The following is a 21,383-nucleotide window of genomic DNA, read 5'->3' on the forward strand; positions in this document are numbered from 1 at the left end:
AGTATATGGGACCCAAAGTCTGACTATTGTTTGCCAACATCCCTCCTAGAATGCAGCTTATTGTATGTGTTTTTTGTAGTATACTTACCTCAGTATGCTATCACAACGACCCCAAAAAAATACCCCTACTCTAAGTTGCTGTAATATCTCATTCATTTGATAGCGGCTATTTCCTTTTTTTGTTGTTTATGTACATCTGTTGGTCTGAACTAATTCATGTTTTAATAATAATAAAAAAGTTTATTGGGTTCAAAGACTTTATTCAGAAGTTAAATACATGAGGACTTCTGGGATTTCTTGACAGCAATGTCTTAGCCAGTCAACCATATGGTGGGAACAGAGATAGCTTTAAGGTTTGTCAAAATCATTTTTAATGCAAGATTCTCTGTTTTTTTGGTATAATTGAGTTTGTGTTTTGCACCTTGATCAGTATCTTTTATACTGATCCTTTATAAAAGAAAAAAAAAAAAACTCCTCCAATTTACCAAGCTTGACAAATTCTAATTACATTAAAAAGTAATTCTAATAACGTCTCAGTTTAGTGTTTTAGATTTGATTTCATTTAAATTCCATTACTATTCCTGCTACTGGCACAGCAAATTGCAAGATGGGTTAAGCTTCCGACGCAAGCGATTAAAAGTATAATTACACAGCATTTAAATATAAAGAACTCTGTTAAAGTACTTCAAACCACACAAGGTAGAAGAGGAATACCAATTATTAAATATGCTGTAGTAAAATAAAAATACTATGTTCTTCCCCTCCACAATCTGTGTTCATCTGTATCCAACATATCAAATGTTAAAACATGCACTCACAAAATGTCCATTTTTGATAAAGGTGTATTTCATTAGGATGGCAGCGCACCGACTCATTAAATACATGTATAAAATGACTGACCTACTACAGGCATCTTTAATAACTATAACCCATTGTACTGAAACCAGCTTTCAGACTGCCTAGAAGTATTAAAGGATCAGGTTTCTTGTAGCTTCAAACATCCCTTTCAGAAATCCCCCTGCTGGTCGTTTGAACTGCATTTAAGCCCAAATCTTCCAATTTCCTCATTGCGTAAATTGTAGTTAAGCCTCTTATGCCTCCAATTCCAGGCCCAAACCCAGTTTGTGGCCACCAGCGTTGATGCTCTTCCCGTCAATCAAGGAAGATAGAGTAAGTTTTACACCTGTTAAATAATTCAAAATTAACATCAGGAACTGGTAACAATGCTATCACTTTTCAACAAATCAGATCCCCATCCCAGAATCTGGAGACCAAATGATGTACCAACAAGACAAACGGTTCATGGCAATCTATTGAACATTCCTGAAGAGACAAACTGAGACAAGTATGGAAAACAAAAATGTCTAATTCCAGAATTTGATCACAGAAAAAGTATTTAAGATACAAAATTAGACAATTCTAGACATTTAAGGGCAATCATTCCAAAATGTATTGGTAAGGAAGCTAGACACTTCCTATTAGCATGGACATACCTGGCCTGAGGGTTTGAGTATATCCTACTCCAATTAGGCTGGAATTATTCACCTTCGCCTGAAAAACAAAGTTAAATACATGACTTACTGCTTTTACAATTTTGGGGTCAAGGACCAATTAAAATATTTCCTTACGGAGATGGAAGCAGTAGAATCCAGCTGGTACTTTGCAGCAATGCCAAAACGAGTACTATTGCTGCCTGCAGTCCAAGCCAGATTGACAGCAGTTTCAAGCTTATCGCTCACTTTCTGGTAAATAGAGCCTCCAAATTCAGAACCATCATTACTAAAAAAAATAAATTTAAAAAGAATAGGTTAATGTAGAGGGTATTATGTTGAAATGACTTTTAAAATATATATTAACTTAAATGGTTTTGAAAGCCCATCTGCTCTGTACTCTTATTATACTGCTACTCAAAAAAAAGGCAGCAAACACTGCATTACTGTATTTAGTTTGTGTAGACATCTAAAATACTGGATTCTCTGTAGAAGATCATTCTTTTAAATAAAAAGTACAAAGTTAACAGCGCAAGCAGCTGAAATTTTGACCAGGTTTAGCACTGGCTGTCATATGAGCTTCACCAAAAAGATCCAGTCCTACAAACCTTATGAAGTCTATCAATTTCTCCCCAAGGCATGCATTTACACATTTAACCTTAAACCTGCATTTTAAGCTTTTAACTCTGTTGAAACTGAGCCCATATTCTGAGACTTACACATTGGTATGTAGCTGGAAGTCTCCAGTTTTGTACCCCACAGAGAAGTTGTTCTGTGTCATTTTGGACTTGGCAGTGTCAAAAGTCATCTGGTAGCCAGCAAGCCATCCCTCATAACCAACCACAGCAGCACCATGGATAGCTGGGCCAGCAAAGTCAAAGTCCACATCACAACCCAGATTGACAAACTCACGCTTGTATGCAGTCTTGACTTTCCCACTCTTTTTGCTAGAAGGAAATATAGCAGGATTTTACTACAACTTAATGACTTTCCATAAAATGTTAAAAGTTCCCAGACTGACACAATCATACATGCTTTTCAAAACAAAATATGGCCTGAAGCTATTTTCCTGTCCCAGTTCTCCCACCTAATTCCTGAATACCCTGATGTGCAAATACAGATCTAGTGGATTTTATAAATTGATAAATGTTACAATTAGTATTTCTTACCCAGTATTTGGTGAGAAGGTAGTATCAAATGTCAGCTTCAAACCTTTGGTAATCTGTGTGAATATAGCAGTTTAGTATTGGATCAAAAAAATCTATTAAAAAGCATAGCCAGATCTATTTAAGTACACACCTGGTCTTCAATTGTGATTTCTGTTCCCAGAGTGTTATCAGTGTTCCACTTCTCTGTGAAGGTCAGACCATATTCAGACCACTTGTATTTAGTATCCAGACTTCCAATGACTTTGCTAGTGTCAGTGTTGGATGACCCAGAAGTTGTGAATTCCTGTGAAGATGAATAGCATGTTCATGTATTAGCAGTTTTGAAAATGTTTGTGAATAGAGGACAAGATACATGAATAAATAAAAAATTAGATAACTTGTGTGAGCGAGCATTAGGCGATTAAAAAAAAAAGAAAATTAATGACAAACTACAATAAAGGTTTTAGTAACACACTTTGTTTATTTAGTTAAGATTTTAATGTTAGGTAAATTCATATGCAAATCCTGAAGGCTGTAAAGAACACACCTTCGCTTGCATCCAAAAACACAATTGATGTGTTTTTTTGTTTTTTTTTCTTTAGTTTTACAAATGTCTATATTCTTGCCAGCTGCTTTTAGAATGCAAGGTCCAACACAGGGAAAAGCCAGGTAAAAGGTAGGATTAAAGTGCAGACATTAATATGAATTTTTAAAACACAAAATAGTTATAACACTGGATTACAGCAGATATATCAGGATAGATCAGGTGCCAAAAGTTTGAAAGCATGTTAAAAAATTGTTCCTCCCATATAGCTGCATAAACTTCTCTGAAAAGTAAGTTAACAGTAAAGTGTATGGCCTATAATTTACTCCAATCATTTGTAATACAAAATGCATAATGTCTGGAAAGTTACACAACTTACTTTGGGTATATAAAATACATTTCAAGTAGAGTTCGTTTGTATGTTCATCTCAGCATTAATACAAGTCATAGCACTGACTGCAGACATGCCAAGCCCAACTGGCAATAAAGCAATCCATAGCTTTATCAACAACGGCAAATGTTCTACTCGAGGCATTCAAAGCCTAATTGCATAATTCCAATTCATTCAGTCCTATATGGTTTACTCTTGGATGAGAAAACAAGCCATAAGCATTTAAACTTCCAGGCACTCAAGATAAACAAAAAAAAAAAAATCTTACCACTCCACTGGCAGACTTGGTCTTCACTTCCAGTTTCACCACCCCAAATCCTAGCAAGAGTGATATATTACAATTAAGTGAAACCCAAACATGGTTTGACCGTTATTTAAAAAACAAACAAAAAAAGTTACTTACCATATCCTTTGTTGAAAATGTCTCTAGCGGATTTACCCAGATCACCGTATGATGGAGGAACAGCCATTCTTCCTTTGAAATGACATTATACACAAATACAAGAATATCTTTAAACGGTCGTACAAAAAACTAATGAAGATGCATCATATAAAACCTAAACATTTCTTTCTAATACAAACTTGCATTACATTTATGGACACATAATGGCGATCCGAAAGAAGAAAAAAACCACACGATAGCAAACGAAAGTGACTTTTGGGTGAACAAGGTTAGCAAACGTGAGGAGGCCATCTTGGCGATCAAAACGCCACCCGACAGAGTCTTATTAACACAAACAGCCTAACCGTGAATTTGAACTTGACAGGCAAAGAGCTGCTCCTGCAACACTGGTTTTTCAGAAACGTTTAATTAAACACAAATTGGGCGTGGGCCCTTTCTATGGAGACAGTTTCAAGCAAAAACAAAAATATTCATATATGTAACTATGGAAGACGTTAATCCACAGATAACTATTAATAGTATATAACCATGTATAATGCAAACAAAAAAAACACGCTATCAACTTAAATGTACATGTTTACCACCAAAAAAACATACTGCCCTATGGTTATCAAATATTTAAATAGCAATATAAAATGCACTGGTTATTTAACCAAGTGCTTGCGAAATAAATACAGTAAACGAAAACAGTATTTCTACTGAGGTTTAAAGTTGAAATTACCATCGTCATATATTCAGGTACCAGTATATAGAGTTTGGTTTTAGTCAAATTAATTTTGCTTAAATATAAACAATAATTACACCAAAAATGGCTGAATCAACAACGGCCTAAATAATATAAGCTAAACTCCCTCCCACTCAACAGTTCTGCACGTTTTCAATATCACATCTCAAAATCCAATGCCTTCATGGTATTTTCACTCAAACGTTTGAGAGAACATACATTTTCGATTTAGCCATTCACGTATGTCTACTACACAATCTACATACCTGTGTCTGATCTTGCGGGGAGCTAGAAATTAAGGTTTATTTATTTTTCTTTGGCTGTTTCTGACTGCGCCGCCACAGTAAATCACTCCGTCTGGAGGGCGAAATGAAGGAGACACAGTTCTACCGGTAACCCCGTCATAACCTCAGAACACAGGACCCCGCCATAGGAACACCCAACACCGCCTGTCATATTGCTTCATACGTTATTAGAACATGAACTTGATCGACATTTAATCACTTGCCCTCACTTTTCTCGATACAAATTTACCTCCAATATTATAAATTTGGGACCACTACATTTATATTTGTGACACATTCTTGGCAAAATTACAACGCTGCTCGGAAATTGATATCTGGTCCTGTTTAGAACACGCCTCCTACTTTTAACCCATCAATGCCTAGCGTCCCATATATGGGACGGGGTGAAAATGTGCATCTCCTCGGGTGTGTGTTCACTGAAATGAAATAATGAAACCTTTAAAATATTCCCCTCTTATAGGTCTATTATTCCTGCTTTTATTATTTGGCTGCCAGGTTTTTTCTTCCCTTGGCATCAAATGCAATCTTTCAAATTGAGCAAAAAACGCAAAGAAGCGATAGCTTAGAGATATTGATGCAAATCTATTTAGCCATTTCTTTCATTCTTATTTTTTCATGAATTTATGTTGGTTAGGGTGTGCCGTAGCTGTACATAATCATTTTATAAAATTTCTTTTGCATATTTTCTAAACTGAGCATTGTTTTTGTAGCGTCCCATATATGGGACCCCAGGCACAGATGCATACAGGTTTTTTTTGTGGTAATATAACAGAGTGAAGATGTATGTAATATGTTGCAGTCTCACAATTGATGAAACGTGATAGATTCAAAGAGATCCTCTGATATTTGCACCTTGCTGATAACAGCAGACTACCTGTTGGAGACAAGCTTGGCAAGATAACGCCATTCTATGAAATGATGAGTGAGAGATTCCTCAAGGCCTTCCAGATTGAACAAAATCTGTGTATAGATGAAGCCATGATTCCCTATTATAGGAAGCACTCAGCTAAACAGTTCATGAAGAGCAAACCAATCAAGTTTGGTTATAAGCTGTGGTGTCTGAATACTCACCAATTCTACCAATGGAATGATAACAGCTTGGTCACAATGTCATCTAATTGTCAGCCAGTAATGCCTATTGGAAAGGCAAAGGGCTACTCTCAGGCTGAGAAGAAGGTGATTGAAGTTGATGAGCCACAGGTAATTTGATACTACAACAAGTACATTGGGTGGACCAAAACATTAGCTACTACAGAATTTCCATCCGCTCAAAGAAGTGGTGGGTGGCCTTCTTTATGTTCATGCCTGATGTGGCCATACAGAATGCATGGCTTCTGTATAGGAACTCTGCAGGGCACAAGAATAGATCCCTAGGCCTGCTGGCTTTTCAAAGAGAGGTGGTAAATGTGTACAGGCTAACGTTTTCAGCTGAGGCGAGGAATGCTCCTGGCATTGGTCGGCCACTAACTGCAGGACGCCAAAGAAAGGAGAAAGTGCCCAAAGCTGTGCGACGGGATGAACAAGGTCACTACCCAAAAACAAATCAGACGCAGAGGAAGTGTGCTTATTGCAGCAAGAAGGCTAAAGTTGCATGTTGCAAATGTCATGTTGGACTGTACATTGACTGTTTCAAACCATTCCACCAACAGTAATTGGCAAAGTGGTGTCAGAGGTCCCCAGTTCGTTTTCAATATCTGTTGACAGAATATCAGGTTGAAGTAAAAATATCAAATGACTTATATTATAACATGCTGTAAAGTAGGTTTAGCTATGAGTTATGTTTTTTTTTTACCACATACTTGTTGATACAATTAAGTTGTTTACTTTGAGTTAATTGATTTACGATAAATGAGAGTTCTTGTTATACAAGTTATTGATATAAGTATAATAAATGGAAGTTATTGATATATAATAAATAAAAGTTATTGTTATATAAATAAAAGTTATTGTTATATAATATTGTGGTTTGTTACTTTATTTAGTATTCATGAATATTATTATTGGTAAGATATATAGCATATTAAAACATGTACCCACCTGTGCCTGGAAAAAATATGATTTCTTTGAAAATTGCAAAGGCTAATTTAAAAAAAACACTAGAAATGTTCATAAGTCACATCTGCGCATAAGTATAGCAAAGGAAACTTAATTCAGAAAATTTAGGCAAGAATGGGTTAAGTAAAGAGGTATAGTCAAGATATTTTAGTGAAGTGTCTTGCACACGTTATGTTCATGTCAAAACGTCAAACATTTGAATATATATTCAAGTCTTTTGAAATATGATGATTTATCATGAAGGAAATTTATAGCTACAGTTAGTCACTGTTCATGTAATATGCACGTTTCTACCCAGAGCAGACACCATGCTCAAAAGTCCAAAAAGAAGACTTAAGTGAAGAGTGATATTGTTCACACATCAGTTAAAGGTGTAGTGCTCCCAAATGATTTTACTCGTTTTCCACGGCACCTAGTGTTAACCCTATATTTTTTTGGAAAACGTTTGGAAAAAGATGAGATCCCTTATTTTCGCATTATGTTTTTGAGCCATTATATTACTCCTTAGACTTAGAGGCTTAGAGTTGTACAAGACTAGTGAAACCAGCCGTGTGACTTACTTGTCCAAGGTCTTCCTGTCCTTGTTGCACTCAGTGGATTTAAACAGTGTATTTAATGCTGCTATTTATACCTTGATTAGTATTAATTGTAGACTAAGGAAGCATCAGGTAGTCCATGATTAGTGCTAACATAATGTTCTCCTTGTTGTCTGCTCTTGTTTTTCAACTGCTCCCCAAGAGAAAGCAGATGTGTGGACAGTGTGGTTGCTAGCAGCTTGGTTGTGTAGTTTTAGAAGTAAGTTGTGTTGGCTTGCTCAGTTTTAGAACAATCTCCAATGTGATTTGGGGATGGTTCTAAAACTGCATTTGCAGTAACTTTTTGCAAGAAGTTGCTCAACCAGTTGCGTGATGTAGTGTAGGGTTCTACTTTTAAGATATCAGCTATATCTACTTTTTCTGTTTCTCATTTTGAAGGCTTTAATCTGCCCATCATTCACAATCCAATCACTTGTGTATACTAGTACCACAACAGCAACTTTGTTGGGTAACTTTTCACACTTGTACTACAATTTAAAAAAAAAACAACAACAACATGGTCTGGGGTGAAATTAAGACACACCGACATACATAATGGCTGATATTTAAAACAGAAAAAATAGGAAAAATAATAAAAGTAAACTTTTTATTGCAGCTGCCATATCACACAGTCTTAAAAGTAGCAACTTACAGAGATCAATGGTAACAGTACCTTTAACAACAGGTTAGTTAGTTAAACCTTTAGGAGCTTGAAATAGCTGCATTAAAAGGAAGTTGCAATATTCCTCTTTTTCTCAAATTTTACAGTAAGGTTACTTATTTATTAAATCCTTATGAAGACTTCATTAAAACAGCAGACTGTATTATTGGTTTTATTTGCATTTAAATAAACAGCAGTGTATACTTCACAAGCATCCGACCAACAGTTAATATATTAAAGTTTATACAACTTTATTTTTCTGTTTGGAGTATATAGCAAATTATTATAATGTAAGAATGTAGCTCATTGTACTGTATCATCATATTGCTTTACAATTTAGTTTGCATCCCAAAATGTATTAAAAAGAGGGATACTGCAGCTTTTACCATCTGTTAGTATACTTACATCAGCATATGCGATTTTAATACTGAAGGTATTGTAGAACAATGTAAACATTGACAGAAACAAATAGTGTTAAATCACACAAGTGCAGTTTAGTAAATTAGAAAAAAGGCAGCTATTACCTTAAACTTTACAAACAACCCTGTAATAACTACCATCAAAATTTAATTATTGCCCATTGCTGTTTTCCACTGGAACAAAAAAGCATAAAAAGAGTAAGTAGCTTCAAGTGACATTTTCTTTACTGTCCTCTTACTGTTTTTGATGTTTCCAATGATTCTGATTCTTGTTGCAGTTATCCCAATTTTGTTTTTTATTTCAATGTTTGATATACAACTGCGTTAACCCTTTAAGGTTCAAGGGACATGTGTCTTGCAAATAAAATGATGCAAACGTTCTTATTTTTGCTATGAGGGGCACGAAACAGGGTTTAAAATCTACTGACAGGTTTAATCTAGTCACTCTCAAATGTATTTTAAGAAGAAACCATTCGAACAACCGCTCAATTCCTTGTGTACCATCAGGGGTTAAGGTGCTTTGACCTGAGCTTAAGAGCAGCTCTTGAATAGTAGTTGGCAGATTCTGTTTCAACATTGATACATTTAAAACTGACTAGACTAGCAAAGTACAGGATTAGGTTTACAAGTCAGCATTTAGTGAATTTATTTGCCCATACACAATGCCTGTTCACTTGATGGTGCTGGCTCTTAAATACTGAAAAGCTACTTACTTTTGAAGATTGCTCCAGCAGTTTTTTTTTTTTTTTTTTTTAATCATATAAGCAATATTACTCTCTCCTAACAGAAATATTTAACACAAAATTGAAATTGTTTTTAGTGCATTGTTGTGGAGCTGTTCCTGTTCTGATTCCGAGTCACCACTTTTCATTTTAAATTAAACCGATACTAAGCTAATAGTTAAAAAATAAAAAATAAAAAATCATATAGTATATATATATAATTCAATAATTAAGACACCAATAAAGAACACCTTTCTTTTTAAAGATAGAAATTAAATATAATCTATTGTTAAACACACTATTTTAATTCAAAATTATTTCCACTTGGTTTAAAAAAAAAACAAAAAAAAAAAACGATAGTAGCATAATCAAATGTTTTACCGTGTCAAACACGCAAACTCACAAGTGTTTTGTAATTCAGTTTGATCACATTTGTTAGCTCAATTTGTTCTGGCACAGATTTAATTAATACAATAAAAGAACTGTGTGAATAGTTAACCATCATACATTGTAATAACAAGTTAAAATCTGCATAACGTTAGTAAAACAATTGGCTTTCTCCCTATAATACTGCTAGTGTATTGGCTAAACTGAACATTATATAAGGATGGTTATGTTTTGGTCCAATCCAAACACAGTTAGAGTTTGACTATGCTTAAACAAATATGTCAAGCTGATGACAATAAACAGATTTGCTTTCTGAGTCTAGTAAACAGCCCCTTGAAACTAAAAAATGATGTTGCTATCTAGGGACAAATATAAATATGGAGATTTCCAATACCACCACCATAGTAACCATTTTTAAAAGCACAGTGGGCACTGTAAAAGCAGTTTATATAATTGCATCCCAACCGACCATACATTACCTAAAGTATCCAAACATATTCTACCCCAACATTTTCAGTAACGCTGCATAATTTTTTTAATACATTTGGTTCAAATCTTTACAATTTTAAACATAAACATTCATTTCCATAGGATTCAGTTGAGATTATGCTGAACCAAAACTCATAAAAAAAAAAAAAAAGTTTCAAAATCAAAGGGTAAACAAAAAGTTAACCCTAATCCTAAAGCCTAACCCTGCTCTTGACCCAATAAGTGAAAAATCAAAACCCATGATAACTTATTACTTTGTTTCGTAGAGAGACCGCCATTAGTGGCTTCTCGAATGTTTTATTCGAATGGGCCACATATGCAGCCCTAAGTGTAACCGAATTGGATCCCCAAATGCAATCTTAATGCACCACTTTTGTCTTGGGTATAATAAAACAATCTTGGCAAAACAATGTCAAGAACTTAAATTTAGGTATTTCAGAGATTATCACCATTATCATGACCACTATTCAGGAGTTTTTGTATAACCTACTTGGGAGCTTTCAAATTTGGGCCACAGAACATCACACTGAAGTTGGCTCTAGCCTATTAATCTTTTCAGCATGAAAGGTTTAGAGAAGGGCCAGCAGTATTCATTAGGCACTGGTCCGTTAACATTGCACTCAAAAAAGGAGAACATGGGGAACCAGATCCTGGCTCTGCGGCTCTGCTGATAGGCTCTGGTATTCGCTAGTGTGTGGTAGTACAAAAACAGTCTTGTGGTGATATAAAAAGCAATGAAGACATCTATTGAGTAGTGTTCATGGGCTGCTAGTATAAAGAAGATGCCAAACAGGTTCAGAACCCAAGACAAGGTGTGTATAAAGTTCCAGCTTCTTGGAGTATCTAAGAGAGAAAAAAAGAGAAAATAAAATAGAAATTACACTCACTTCACAGTTTGTATTACTATAAACTTATATTACTATAGTATTAACTGTATGTATTCATTGTCAGGTATGTTAGTAATATAAACTGTATATATTAACATATAAACTATATATATTAACATTCTCAGGTTGTCCAGAAAACTTTAACAACCTGCAATATGTAGATTACTTTAGTGGGAGTGGGCTCTCACAAGACAGAGTGGAATCTCATTGCATGCTGAGTAAGTAAACTTTTTGTTGTAGTTCTCAGAAATCACATTTGATGGCAGAAGAGGCACAAGAAGACACTCTAGTGATTTCCTTGAGATACAGTGGTCTCTTGCTAAGACCCTCGGGAAGCAAGCAAAGTGTTCTCTTAGCCAAAGTTTTCTCTAAGACAGAGATGACTACCGGGCACCATATGCCAAGGCCAATCACGATAAGTCAATAAATAAAACATTTTACTATATATTTATTACTTATGTCATGATGCACGTGCATCAATATATGAAATGAACAGAATAAGTAACAGAAAAGCAATAGGCATGCGTATGGTTAATAAACTATAATAATAAACTAACTGCCAAACTAAATTAGCAAAGCGCCCCTACATACAGTAAGAATTATGAATACGAGAATACATTTTACGACAATGATTATTAACACAGCACCCCTACAAACATTAAAAATGCAGCAGCAGCTCTAGATTACTCTCGTGATGACAAGTCAGTTTTGAAAAGACTGAATAAACCATTTGAATTTGAGTTTGACGATGAGTTATCAGGTTACAAAATAGTACTGTATCATTTTTTAATTGGTTTGCAACAAATCGCTAGGTGCCAAAAAGGTGTTCTTTTAAGCAAAGTTCCTTTTAATTTAGGTGCAGCATTTACAATGGGCAAATTCCATTTCACCACAACGTTGATCCCTAAACTGAAGTGTTCTCTTAGGAGGTGTTCCTATACACAGAGACCACTGTATCTTTTTTTTCTCTTTTTTGAAATTTGAGGGACTGGCTTTGTTTACAAGAAGCCTAGAAATTCCTGATTCTCTAGATTTCTGGGAATAGGACATAGCATCACTCATCAAACATCACTCATGCTGTATAATGTGCATCAAGATCTCCTTAGTGACAAAACATTGCACAACTCTCCAGTAATAAAAAGCCAAACCATGTAACTATTTCTTAACAACTGAAAACTGTCTTTATTATGTTGATGTTTAAAGTCCTCAAATTCAGCATGGAATTGTATTAATGTGATATCATCTTAACAAAAATATTAAAAACATTAAACAAGTTTTAAAAACTCTGCCCTTTGCAAATAAATAAATAAATAAATAAATAAATACAAATAATAATGATATTTAAAAAATGTATGGTATCAATATCAGTAGATGTCCAAGCTTAAAGTAAAATGCTGCCAGACATATCAATATATCCTCAATATATCACTTTTTAACAGTTTACACCAGTGGCAGCTATACTTACATTCTGTTACAAAGAAGTTTAGCATAGTCAGGACTACTGTGTGACCACTGAACATGTAGTCTCCACAGGTATGGACTCCCGTTAACGTCATTCCAAAACCGCTCCAAATGGCCACCGCACGCTTCAGTTTTGCCCACATGTCACTGTTTAGCTGAAATATTACAGAATAAAGGAATGTGTATTAATATGCATCCCAACAATAATGCTGCCATATCATTGTTTTGGTGTGCTTATGAATAATTCATAGGAGTAGGCCAGAGTTGTGTATCAGGGTGTAGGAGAAGTGACTAACATTATTCCCACTAGAGAGCCAGATGACACATATCAATTAGCTGCAGCAAATGTAAATCAATTACACCTACACAACCTATAAGAGTCAATCCTGTCAGCCAGATGACTGCTCTTAACACAGGATTTCATATTTACCAGGCATGCAGATTTGATAATCTGATTATAGCACAGTGCACCGTGACTGCATATGCCCTCCCAATCAATTTCATTTTATAGGCAACACTTATTTGCTGTTGTGTCATCTAGTTACCATAAAATCATCTATGCATGTAGCAGTACAAACACAAAACTATACTTACCTGCTTTAATACCTAAATGTCAAAATACTGGAACAAACTTTAAATGGATAAAAAGAACTACAACTTTGTCAGTAATAGTTTTAACTTATAATATTTCTTAAAAGTAGATACAAAACATGTTAAAAACAAATCAGCACTTCAAGGAATGGATTATGATTAGGGCTTGATTTTTTTGGTGTATATATGTGACAAAGGTCCCATAAAATCACCTTTTAAAGGAATGTATTTGATCTGAAAGTAAATCACACTGACTGGCAAAATAGATTTCAATGAAGATCCCTAGGCAGCTCAAACTAATAAGTTCCTCTAATATGTTTGAGTGGTTTACACAGTGTTATGGGATGAGTAACCAATGTTGAATATGACAGGCACTCAAACATACCTTTCCAGAACACTGCAAATGTTGGCCAGGCACCGAGAGGGAAGTCACAAACATTGTAATGCAGCGCAGCATGAAGACTGTACCCATGAGACTGCACAAGCGGCGTAAAAGAATTGATCTGCGAGTGAAAGCAATATTGAAATGATCAAGCAAGAGAAGTACAGGCTATCCGAGGGTTATCCAGGAGATCACTTTACTGCCTGGCCTGACAGAAGTTAACTGAAGAGGCATGGTGTACGCAGTAGTATAACAGTGCGGATATTTATAAGAATGCAGACATCTGCTTTTAAACACTGTTAATCCTCAGAGACTGAAGGGAAGACTTTTAATATTGTATTGTGTTTAAAATACAATAAATAATTGTACATCATGTTGAAGAAAGAAAAATAAATCTGCATTTTTTTTTTTTTTTTTTTTAACACAAATTTGTCAAGATTGTGAACAGTGTTAAAACAATCACCATTTTTGATTGATGGCCACTCTAAAGTCTATCCTAAACAAGATAGTACTGTACCTGTGCTTGTGAAGAAGCAACACCAACAACCAAATGTTACACAGGATCACACCACAGGCTTCAGCCATAGCAAAGGCCCATGGTATCCTTGGTACACTGTAAAGAGAACAGAAATTAATTTATAATATTTATAAACTTGTAAGCTTGATCTTCATGCATCCTGTTTCTTCGATTACTACCAATAGATATTGAACAAAAATCTATGGTATTCTAACAGTATGTGTTAAACGTAATATTTATTAATATATTCCAGCCTAAGAATTCTACATAGAATACGTAGATTGCCAGCAATCACAACTGGTAGTGTATTTATTTTTTTATTTTTTTGTTAAATCAATAAATCGTCCATGGATGTTTATCCTTCTGTCAGTACATGAACAGATTCCTTTTTTACATGCGATATAGCTAATGCGACCTACTTTTCTGTAATATTTGAAAACGGGGATAGCAGCTTTAAGCTGTTCGGGAACCACAAGAGATGTTAATTTATAGTGACTACAGCGAGCCACTTTAAATTAACTCAGATGTTCAACAATAAGCTGTTTTCAAGGCTTTGGGGAGGGGAGAAGAAAAACAAATGCTGTATTTTTTGTATCCATGTTAAAAATACGGCTTTTTAGTGCCTACGTCACAGAAGCATCTGTCCATACAGATCGTTATGTTACTGTATGCGGAATCTCTAGACGAAAAATAGGAAAATGCATCTAAATATTTTCACTGCATCAGTCTAAATGGAAGTGGCAAAACTGATCAATTAACGTGCACGTAGTTAATTATGTAAATTGGTAAGCTTCACAGCCTACAAATACTGTACCATCAGAAAAGTATATTTTACTTTCAGAATGTTTTCGTCCCGGCATTACAGGACAGCACAAATAAAATTAAAGATTATAAAATTAAAATAAATTTAAAAAAGCAGATTTTGCATACCTTTTGAAAATAAAGTTTAACAACAATTCATCTTTTTTCTTCTGTCCTCGTAGAAGTTCCATTTTTTTTTTTTTTTTTTGTTTACATATTATTTCTGACACAGCACGATGTACATTGAGAGGTTTGCTGGCTTTATGGAGCGCCTGCTTCGTACATTTTACACTAGTACCTCAGGATCCTGTGTCTTGCAGTCTATATGGCGCAGTATATTCAATGGGGGCTGAAGAGTGGAAAATGAAAGCTGATTTGGTGCAGATGAAAATTATGCTTTTACAGTACATGTCGTGTGATATTTAAAAAAAAAAAAAAAAAAAAATCCATCCATCCAATAGCATCAAGGACAATGTAAGAAATTACGGTCAAATTCACTACACAGTGAATAAGTACCTCATACTGTAAACCAAGGACACTGGAGAACTCACACTGCATTTGCATTTTTGTTATTAAACTCTGTAGGGGATATGAACCAATCCACTGGCCTACTGACAACCACCACCAGGCCTCACTTGATTTAGATTTGCGAGTCGAAGCAGACATTTTTTATCAGTTACTATTTTACTGTGTTCAAACATCATGGCAAAGCAGTAAACAAATGCAAATACAGTAGACTAAAACCAAGAATAAAGAATTCAGCCTCCAGTGTTCCCTGACAAGCTCATTCTGTGAGCACATTATACCCATCCAGAATACCAATTACTAAACTAAAAAAATGACACCAACAAAAACGGTGTTTTTGAAAATGTACTGTCTTAAAAATAATTGTGGTTTGCCTGCTGTAGCCTGACAACCTTAAGCAAGAGGACAGCTTGCAAATGTATTATGACTGATTGCCAGAGAATAGTATTTTGACCTTCAAAGAACACCTTGCAGTCAACTGAGTGGGGTACATTTAGTGTCCTTGCTCATTCCATCCAGGCTTCTGAAGAGTGCCAATTATGACAAATCAATGTCATGTTGGTTTTATCATATGAATTTGAGTATGATGGGGGCTATGAATCCTTCTGAGATTAGTCATGCAGCCCGGGTTAGTGTGCATATTAGAGAATAGGCTCACAGTTACAACAGTAATTACTCCACCCTGCCAATCCACCCTGGCAAATGTCTACCAACTGCGTTCTTTCTACATTAGTCCTGTAAAGTGTATACATATTTACAATTCATTCAACATCTGAGCCCCACATTTGATCATGTTTAAACCACTATAATTAATGCAGAATCAAAGCTGAAATTCTCAAAACAAATGATTCTTGGTAATAAATGAATGGTAACAGCCAGCACCTACCTGTCTAAGAATATGTCTGGCAATGGGGGGTAGGTTTGCATGTCAGGCACCCGCTCATGGACTATAACCATGACAAAGGACGTAAACCCAAACACAAAGACAACATAAACAGAACTTAGAATGGTCTTCCAGTACTCTGGGTCCAGTCTCTGTGTATGCTGTTTATATTTCCCATTAGTGTACTGGTGGTACTGGTCTGCACTTAGGCTGGCGACTAGTTCATCCGAGTCTCTGACTGGGTCCCCGTTATACAGCCAGTCGCTGCCCTGTATAGAGTTCGGGCTGTGTGCCCCTGAGCCAGACAGCCACCCTTCATAAGTGTAGCCCAGCTCTTCTAAAACATCGCTGTTCTGTTTCTGGAGTTTGCGAATAGATACCATAAGCCTCTTGATGTCTCCTAGTACTTTCAACTCCAAGGGAGGGCACCGAAGGTCATACTCTGTCAGAGTCAGGATGGACGTGCCGTCCAGCCGGTGCCTGTTGCACAGAAGGTCCACATAGTCACTGAACCCTTCTTCCTTCAGCCACTTTGCCACGTGCTTGGTGGTCCAGCGGCGGATGCTGGGCTGGCTCACCACCATTGTTTTGCATTCTTTCTGTAAAAAGAAACATACACTACAAATTAGTAAAGGCTTAAGGTTCGGTACTGTCCCCAAAAAGGCTTCACATTTATATTAAAAGTTATTTTTATAATTAAGCCTAATTTAAACCCTGAAACATGTATTGTTTGCAGTTTCTTAGGGGAAAATGTTTACATATTGAAGCAATAATGTGGGTTCATATAGAGTAAACAGGTTGATAAAATGGGTTGGTTACATAAATCCCTACCTATTGAGGTGTGAGGATGATAATATGATATGTAAATACTGTAAATGGGAGTGGGGTGGCTTATAAACCGATAGTAAACTCGCCAGTTTCACTGGCAAATTGCTTAACTTATCCAGCTATTTCACAATCCTTCATTTACTGTAAATCGCAATGTGTGCAATACTCAGTAATACTTGATTGATAACTTCCAGTCTGATGAAAGCTTCTTGACAGATGTACGGTACTGGTGGATTACCCATCCAGTTTTGCGCACGGGTACAACATGTTTAGTATCACGAAATACACAAGGATAACTAAATGTTAGACTGTAATTTACATCATATCAGTCTCTTCTTTCATTCATGGCTGCAGTATTAAAATATGAAAATGTAAAACAAAAACATTCTCAAGATCTAGTATTTAAGGAGACCATTGAAAGTGATGCAATCGTCCTTCTCTGCTCCAAAATTCTCAGACCAAGTTCAAATGTTTATCTGTGACAGAAGCTGATACTGCTTTTCAGCATTGATTTAGCAGCCCTTTATCAATCAAGAATAGACTGTGAACACAAACATATTTGAAAGATTGCCTAAGAGGGCATACTGTATGATACACAGGGCTCATATTTTAGGGGTGTGGAATTAACCTTAAAAGCTCAGCCTTTGTATGGCTGAACCACTTTATCATGTTTACACTGGAGACAGGCTATATGCTTTTCATAAAATGCTTTCTTTTTAAAAATGATTATTATTTCAGGTGGCAAAGAAAATAAAAATCCCCATCAGTTAACCATCCAAACGTTCTACTATTCACTGTCTAATATATGACATCACAACGCAAGATGGGTTTAAAAAATGTAAAGTCAGCACAACTGGAAAGATCACTTTTGCAAATGTGTCGAGTGGAAGCACATAGAACCCTTATGACTCACATTAGGTTACTCAAGTACAGTATTTAAACCACAACCTCAACTTTCATACAAATACTTATTTTCCACAATGATTACAAATCCCCTTCTGATAGCAGCCAGTTGACATGAGCCAGGTTTTTAAGCACTAAGCATAGTCATACTGTAACCACAACCAAACCACCTGGGATATGACAGGGCACAAGTCTGATAGGAGGCTAACTCTCTGGGGGCTTTGTTAGGCAAAGACTTATATTGCAGTTTTATTTAGGGAAAAACTACAAAGAAGTGCCATTAAAAATAGATACAACTATCCAATATTGAATCACTGTTGGAAAATGGCAGTGCTGACAAATTACACAGATATGTAGAGTAGCCCCACCTTTAACAGAGTCCACTGATACACAACAGTCATTTAACATTGGCTCAAGCCTGTTCAAGTGTAATGTAAATGACAACAGAGATAACAGCTTACTTATATATGACATAATATATACCACAAAAACAAATTGATGAAAACCTGATGATATCTTGAGAATAGCTTAAATAGATAAAGAGTGTGGTTGTTGTGGGCTTCAAGCTAGTAACCTGAATTCAGTTTTAAGATTTAATGTAAAACATATATTGCAATGAGGAAAATCACAGTACATTTTACTAAAAGTGAATACCGTTCAACTGGTGCACTACTGTATCAAGCTGTCAGAGTTGTTGATTTGCCAGGGCCAGAAAAGTCTTAAATGTCTCAGATTGCTAAATAAAGAAGCTAAGTCACTGTGAGCAAGCATCCACAGCATCACATTAAGCACAGTTCTTCATGCCAATAACCTCCTAAAGTATAGAATGTTCTTGTTTAATCACCCAACACACATTCTGACTTGATGATCTGCTATATAAGTGCAGAATATGTACAACTCAGGTTGCTGATACGTAAATTCTCAAAGATCATGTAAAAACTAGATGGTGTTTTTGTGAACAAAGCCTTAACAAGGGTATATGTTAACAGTTTCTGAAATACGGTATGATGATAAAAACATTTCTATTGGATAATAATGGTTTATATGTTTGAATGCTGTAATTCTATCATATTATAGTATGCATTGTCCTTCGTACAGTACAGCAAGGCTCTGCTGAGTTCTCTTGTCTGGAATCTGTTATCCTATTCAGGCTAATGTACCATAGTGCAGCTTTCAGTACACACGGAATGCTCTCTATATAGTGCTTCTGCATACTGAACACTGTTGGCTGTGCTCTGTAAGTACAGTGCCCAGTTCCTTTTAGTGGACCTACCCTGGAACTCCAATAAGTCCGGAATACTGGCATTTGCTATAATTTACAAAAAAGATATCTGTAGCTTCTACAGAGTTCTACTACTATACATAGACTAATTACCCAGTCAATTACACAAAATCTAGAATAAAATGTGCTTTTTAAACTTAATAAAAAAAAAAACAATTGCAGGGTGTAAAGACACACTAGTGTCATGATATGACACGTATCACGGTATGCATGTCTGGATACTGTATGTATCACGATACACGTGATGGTCCTGATGGGCTATTTGTATGACGCATTTAAGATGTGTCATACAATGATCATGTAATGACTTACTAATTGTTTACAATACAAAAATGAAATGACTTAGTGAGAGTATGTAATCATAACAACTATATAACATACACAGGGCCCAATTCACGCACCAGTGGTAAAACTGGAGTTAAGACTGAAGGTATGCGATTATCCTACAAACTTTACTCCTTGCTTCCGCTGTAATTCACAAACCTCCTAATGGTGTTTATTCTGTGGTGTTTGATCAGCTCTGTGCAGGCAGTTTTGCATTGGTGCAGCTTTCAAGCAGTCCCATTAAAACATAAGTGCTGCTTTAAATTGAAGAGATTATTAATAACTATAAAAGGATATTTGAAAGTCAAGGAACAAAACACAGCCAATCAAGGACAGACAATTTTGGAAATCAATATGGCAGAAAAGAAATGCTGTTAGTCAAACAAAAAGAACTGTGAGTAAACTAAGAAAGAAGGTGGGGCGGTTACCAGAAAACTAGGCTCTTGGATTTTTCTTCCAAATGATGTACCAATGTCAAGTAGATTAATTTCTGAGACGTATCTGTTATATTTTTTTAAATGTTTGATAGGTTTCATCACGTTACATAACCACAAGTCCTAATAAGAACACCCAGAAACACGATACAAACCCTTTGTTTGCTATTACTAGGAAGGTTGCTTCAGAATAGAATTTGAACTCTGGTACAACCTGAACATGGGAAATCAAAGGGCATCAGCTAAGTTGCAGATGACAGATGAGCAAAGCAATTCAAATAGTGTGTTGTTTGAGTACAGTAGTTCATGTCCAATAGTTCAATCAGATATATCCAAAAAGTGCCCATCTCAGCAAAGGTATACTACAGTACATAAAGAAAGAACCACTGGGATTTAAATGACTGCATTTCCTAATTTACACATAACCCTACGTAATACATTGTACCTAAGCTAGAGCTTGCAGAAAGCAAAATTACTAGTTATTTTGTTGACAACACCCAAATAAGTCTGACAGCAAATGCAAACAAAGCCGGTACACAGTTTCTGCCTGGTCAGTTACGATATAGTGTGTTCAGACGAATGACTGTAAAACTCGCCATGAAGAGCCGTTTAAACGTGTATTAACACACAAATATGGAAAATTTACGAAATGTAATACATTAATTGCATAACCGATTAAACAGAAAGTCACATGAACAGTACCATTCATGAACCAGGGCCTCTCTCTCTATATATATATCTGAATGAATATATTTTTCATTTTAAATGTGGGGTGACAGTGAACATAATAAAACCCAACTTATTCGGTTTAACTAATAAAAACATGAAGAGTACAACGCTACTCACACGAAATCGTTCACTCATTCAATATGTCCAGTTTCCCTTTAGTCAATCTTCTTATACGCTCCTTCTAATACCGAGTGTGGTACACTGTGTAATGATTACTAATGGGAGTGCAATTCCAAATCATGCTCTCTGACTTCCAAACATCATGTTCTGACAACCGAGCAGTCGTCACGGTAAACAGGAACTACGTATCTAAGAGGTTTGACAGGAAAGACCTGCTAGTTACAATGAGGGAAGGCTCTGAACTATAAGAAAAGAGGCGGTTAAAACTGGGAATGGGTTCAGTCACAGTTCATTGCAATTGACTAAAACTTTTAAATATTTATTTGCCTAAAATAATTCAACAATAAATTAAAATAATAATAATAATAATACAGTACTTTAATTTGGAATGTAGACATTTTTA

General features: G+C 35.6%; 2 protein-coding genes across 2 annotated transcripts; both read right to left on the reverse strand.

Annotated features, from left to right (window-relative positions):
* Window positions 1-239: 239 nt before the first annotated feature.
* LOC117418573 (voltage-dependent anion-selective channel protein 2-like) lies at window positions 240-5,122 on the reverse strand. Its single transcript, XM_034031751.3, has 9 exons — window positions 4,967-5,122; window positions 3,977-4,048; window positions 3,842-3,891; window positions 2,790-2,942; window positions 2,660-2,712; window positions 2,210-2,437; window positions 1,629-1,779; window positions 1,494-1,551; window positions 240-1,183 (listed from the first exon to the last, which is right to left on the reverse strand). The coding sequence occupies exons 2-9, from the start codon at window positions 4,041-4,043 to the stop codon at window positions 1,092-1,094; spliced, it is 852 nt and encodes a 283-aa protein (XP_033887642.1). The 5' UTR covers window positions 4,044-4,048; window positions 4,967-5,122; the 3' UTR covers window positions 240-1,091.
* Window positions 5,123-8,228: 3,106 nt separating this feature from the next.
* On the reverse strand, window positions 8,229-21,207 carry LOC117417665 (sphingomyelin synthase-related protein 1-like). Its single transcript, XM_034029849.3, has 6 exons — window positions 20,978-21,207; window positions 16,364-16,959; window positions 14,152-14,247; window positions 13,638-13,755; window positions 12,666-12,816; window positions 8,229-11,156 (listed from the first exon to the last, which is right to left on the reverse strand). Exons 1-6 carry the CDS (start codon window positions 20,993-20,995, stop codon window positions 10,852-10,854), a joined length of 1,284 nt encoding a protein of 427 aa, XP_033885740.3. The 5' UTR covers window positions 20,996-21,207; the 3' UTR covers window positions 8,229-10,851.
* Between the last annotated feature and the right edge of the window lie 176 nt (window positions 21,208-21,383).

The sequence above is a fragment of the Acipenser ruthenus genome, chromosome 13 (assembly GCF_902713425.1).
Source record: "Acipenser ruthenus chromosome 13, fAciRut3.2 maternal haplotype, whole genome shotgun sequence".
Taxonomy (NCBI): domain Eukaryota; kingdom Metazoa; phylum Chordata; class Actinopteri; order Acipenseriformes; family Acipenseridae; genus Acipenser; species Acipenser ruthenus.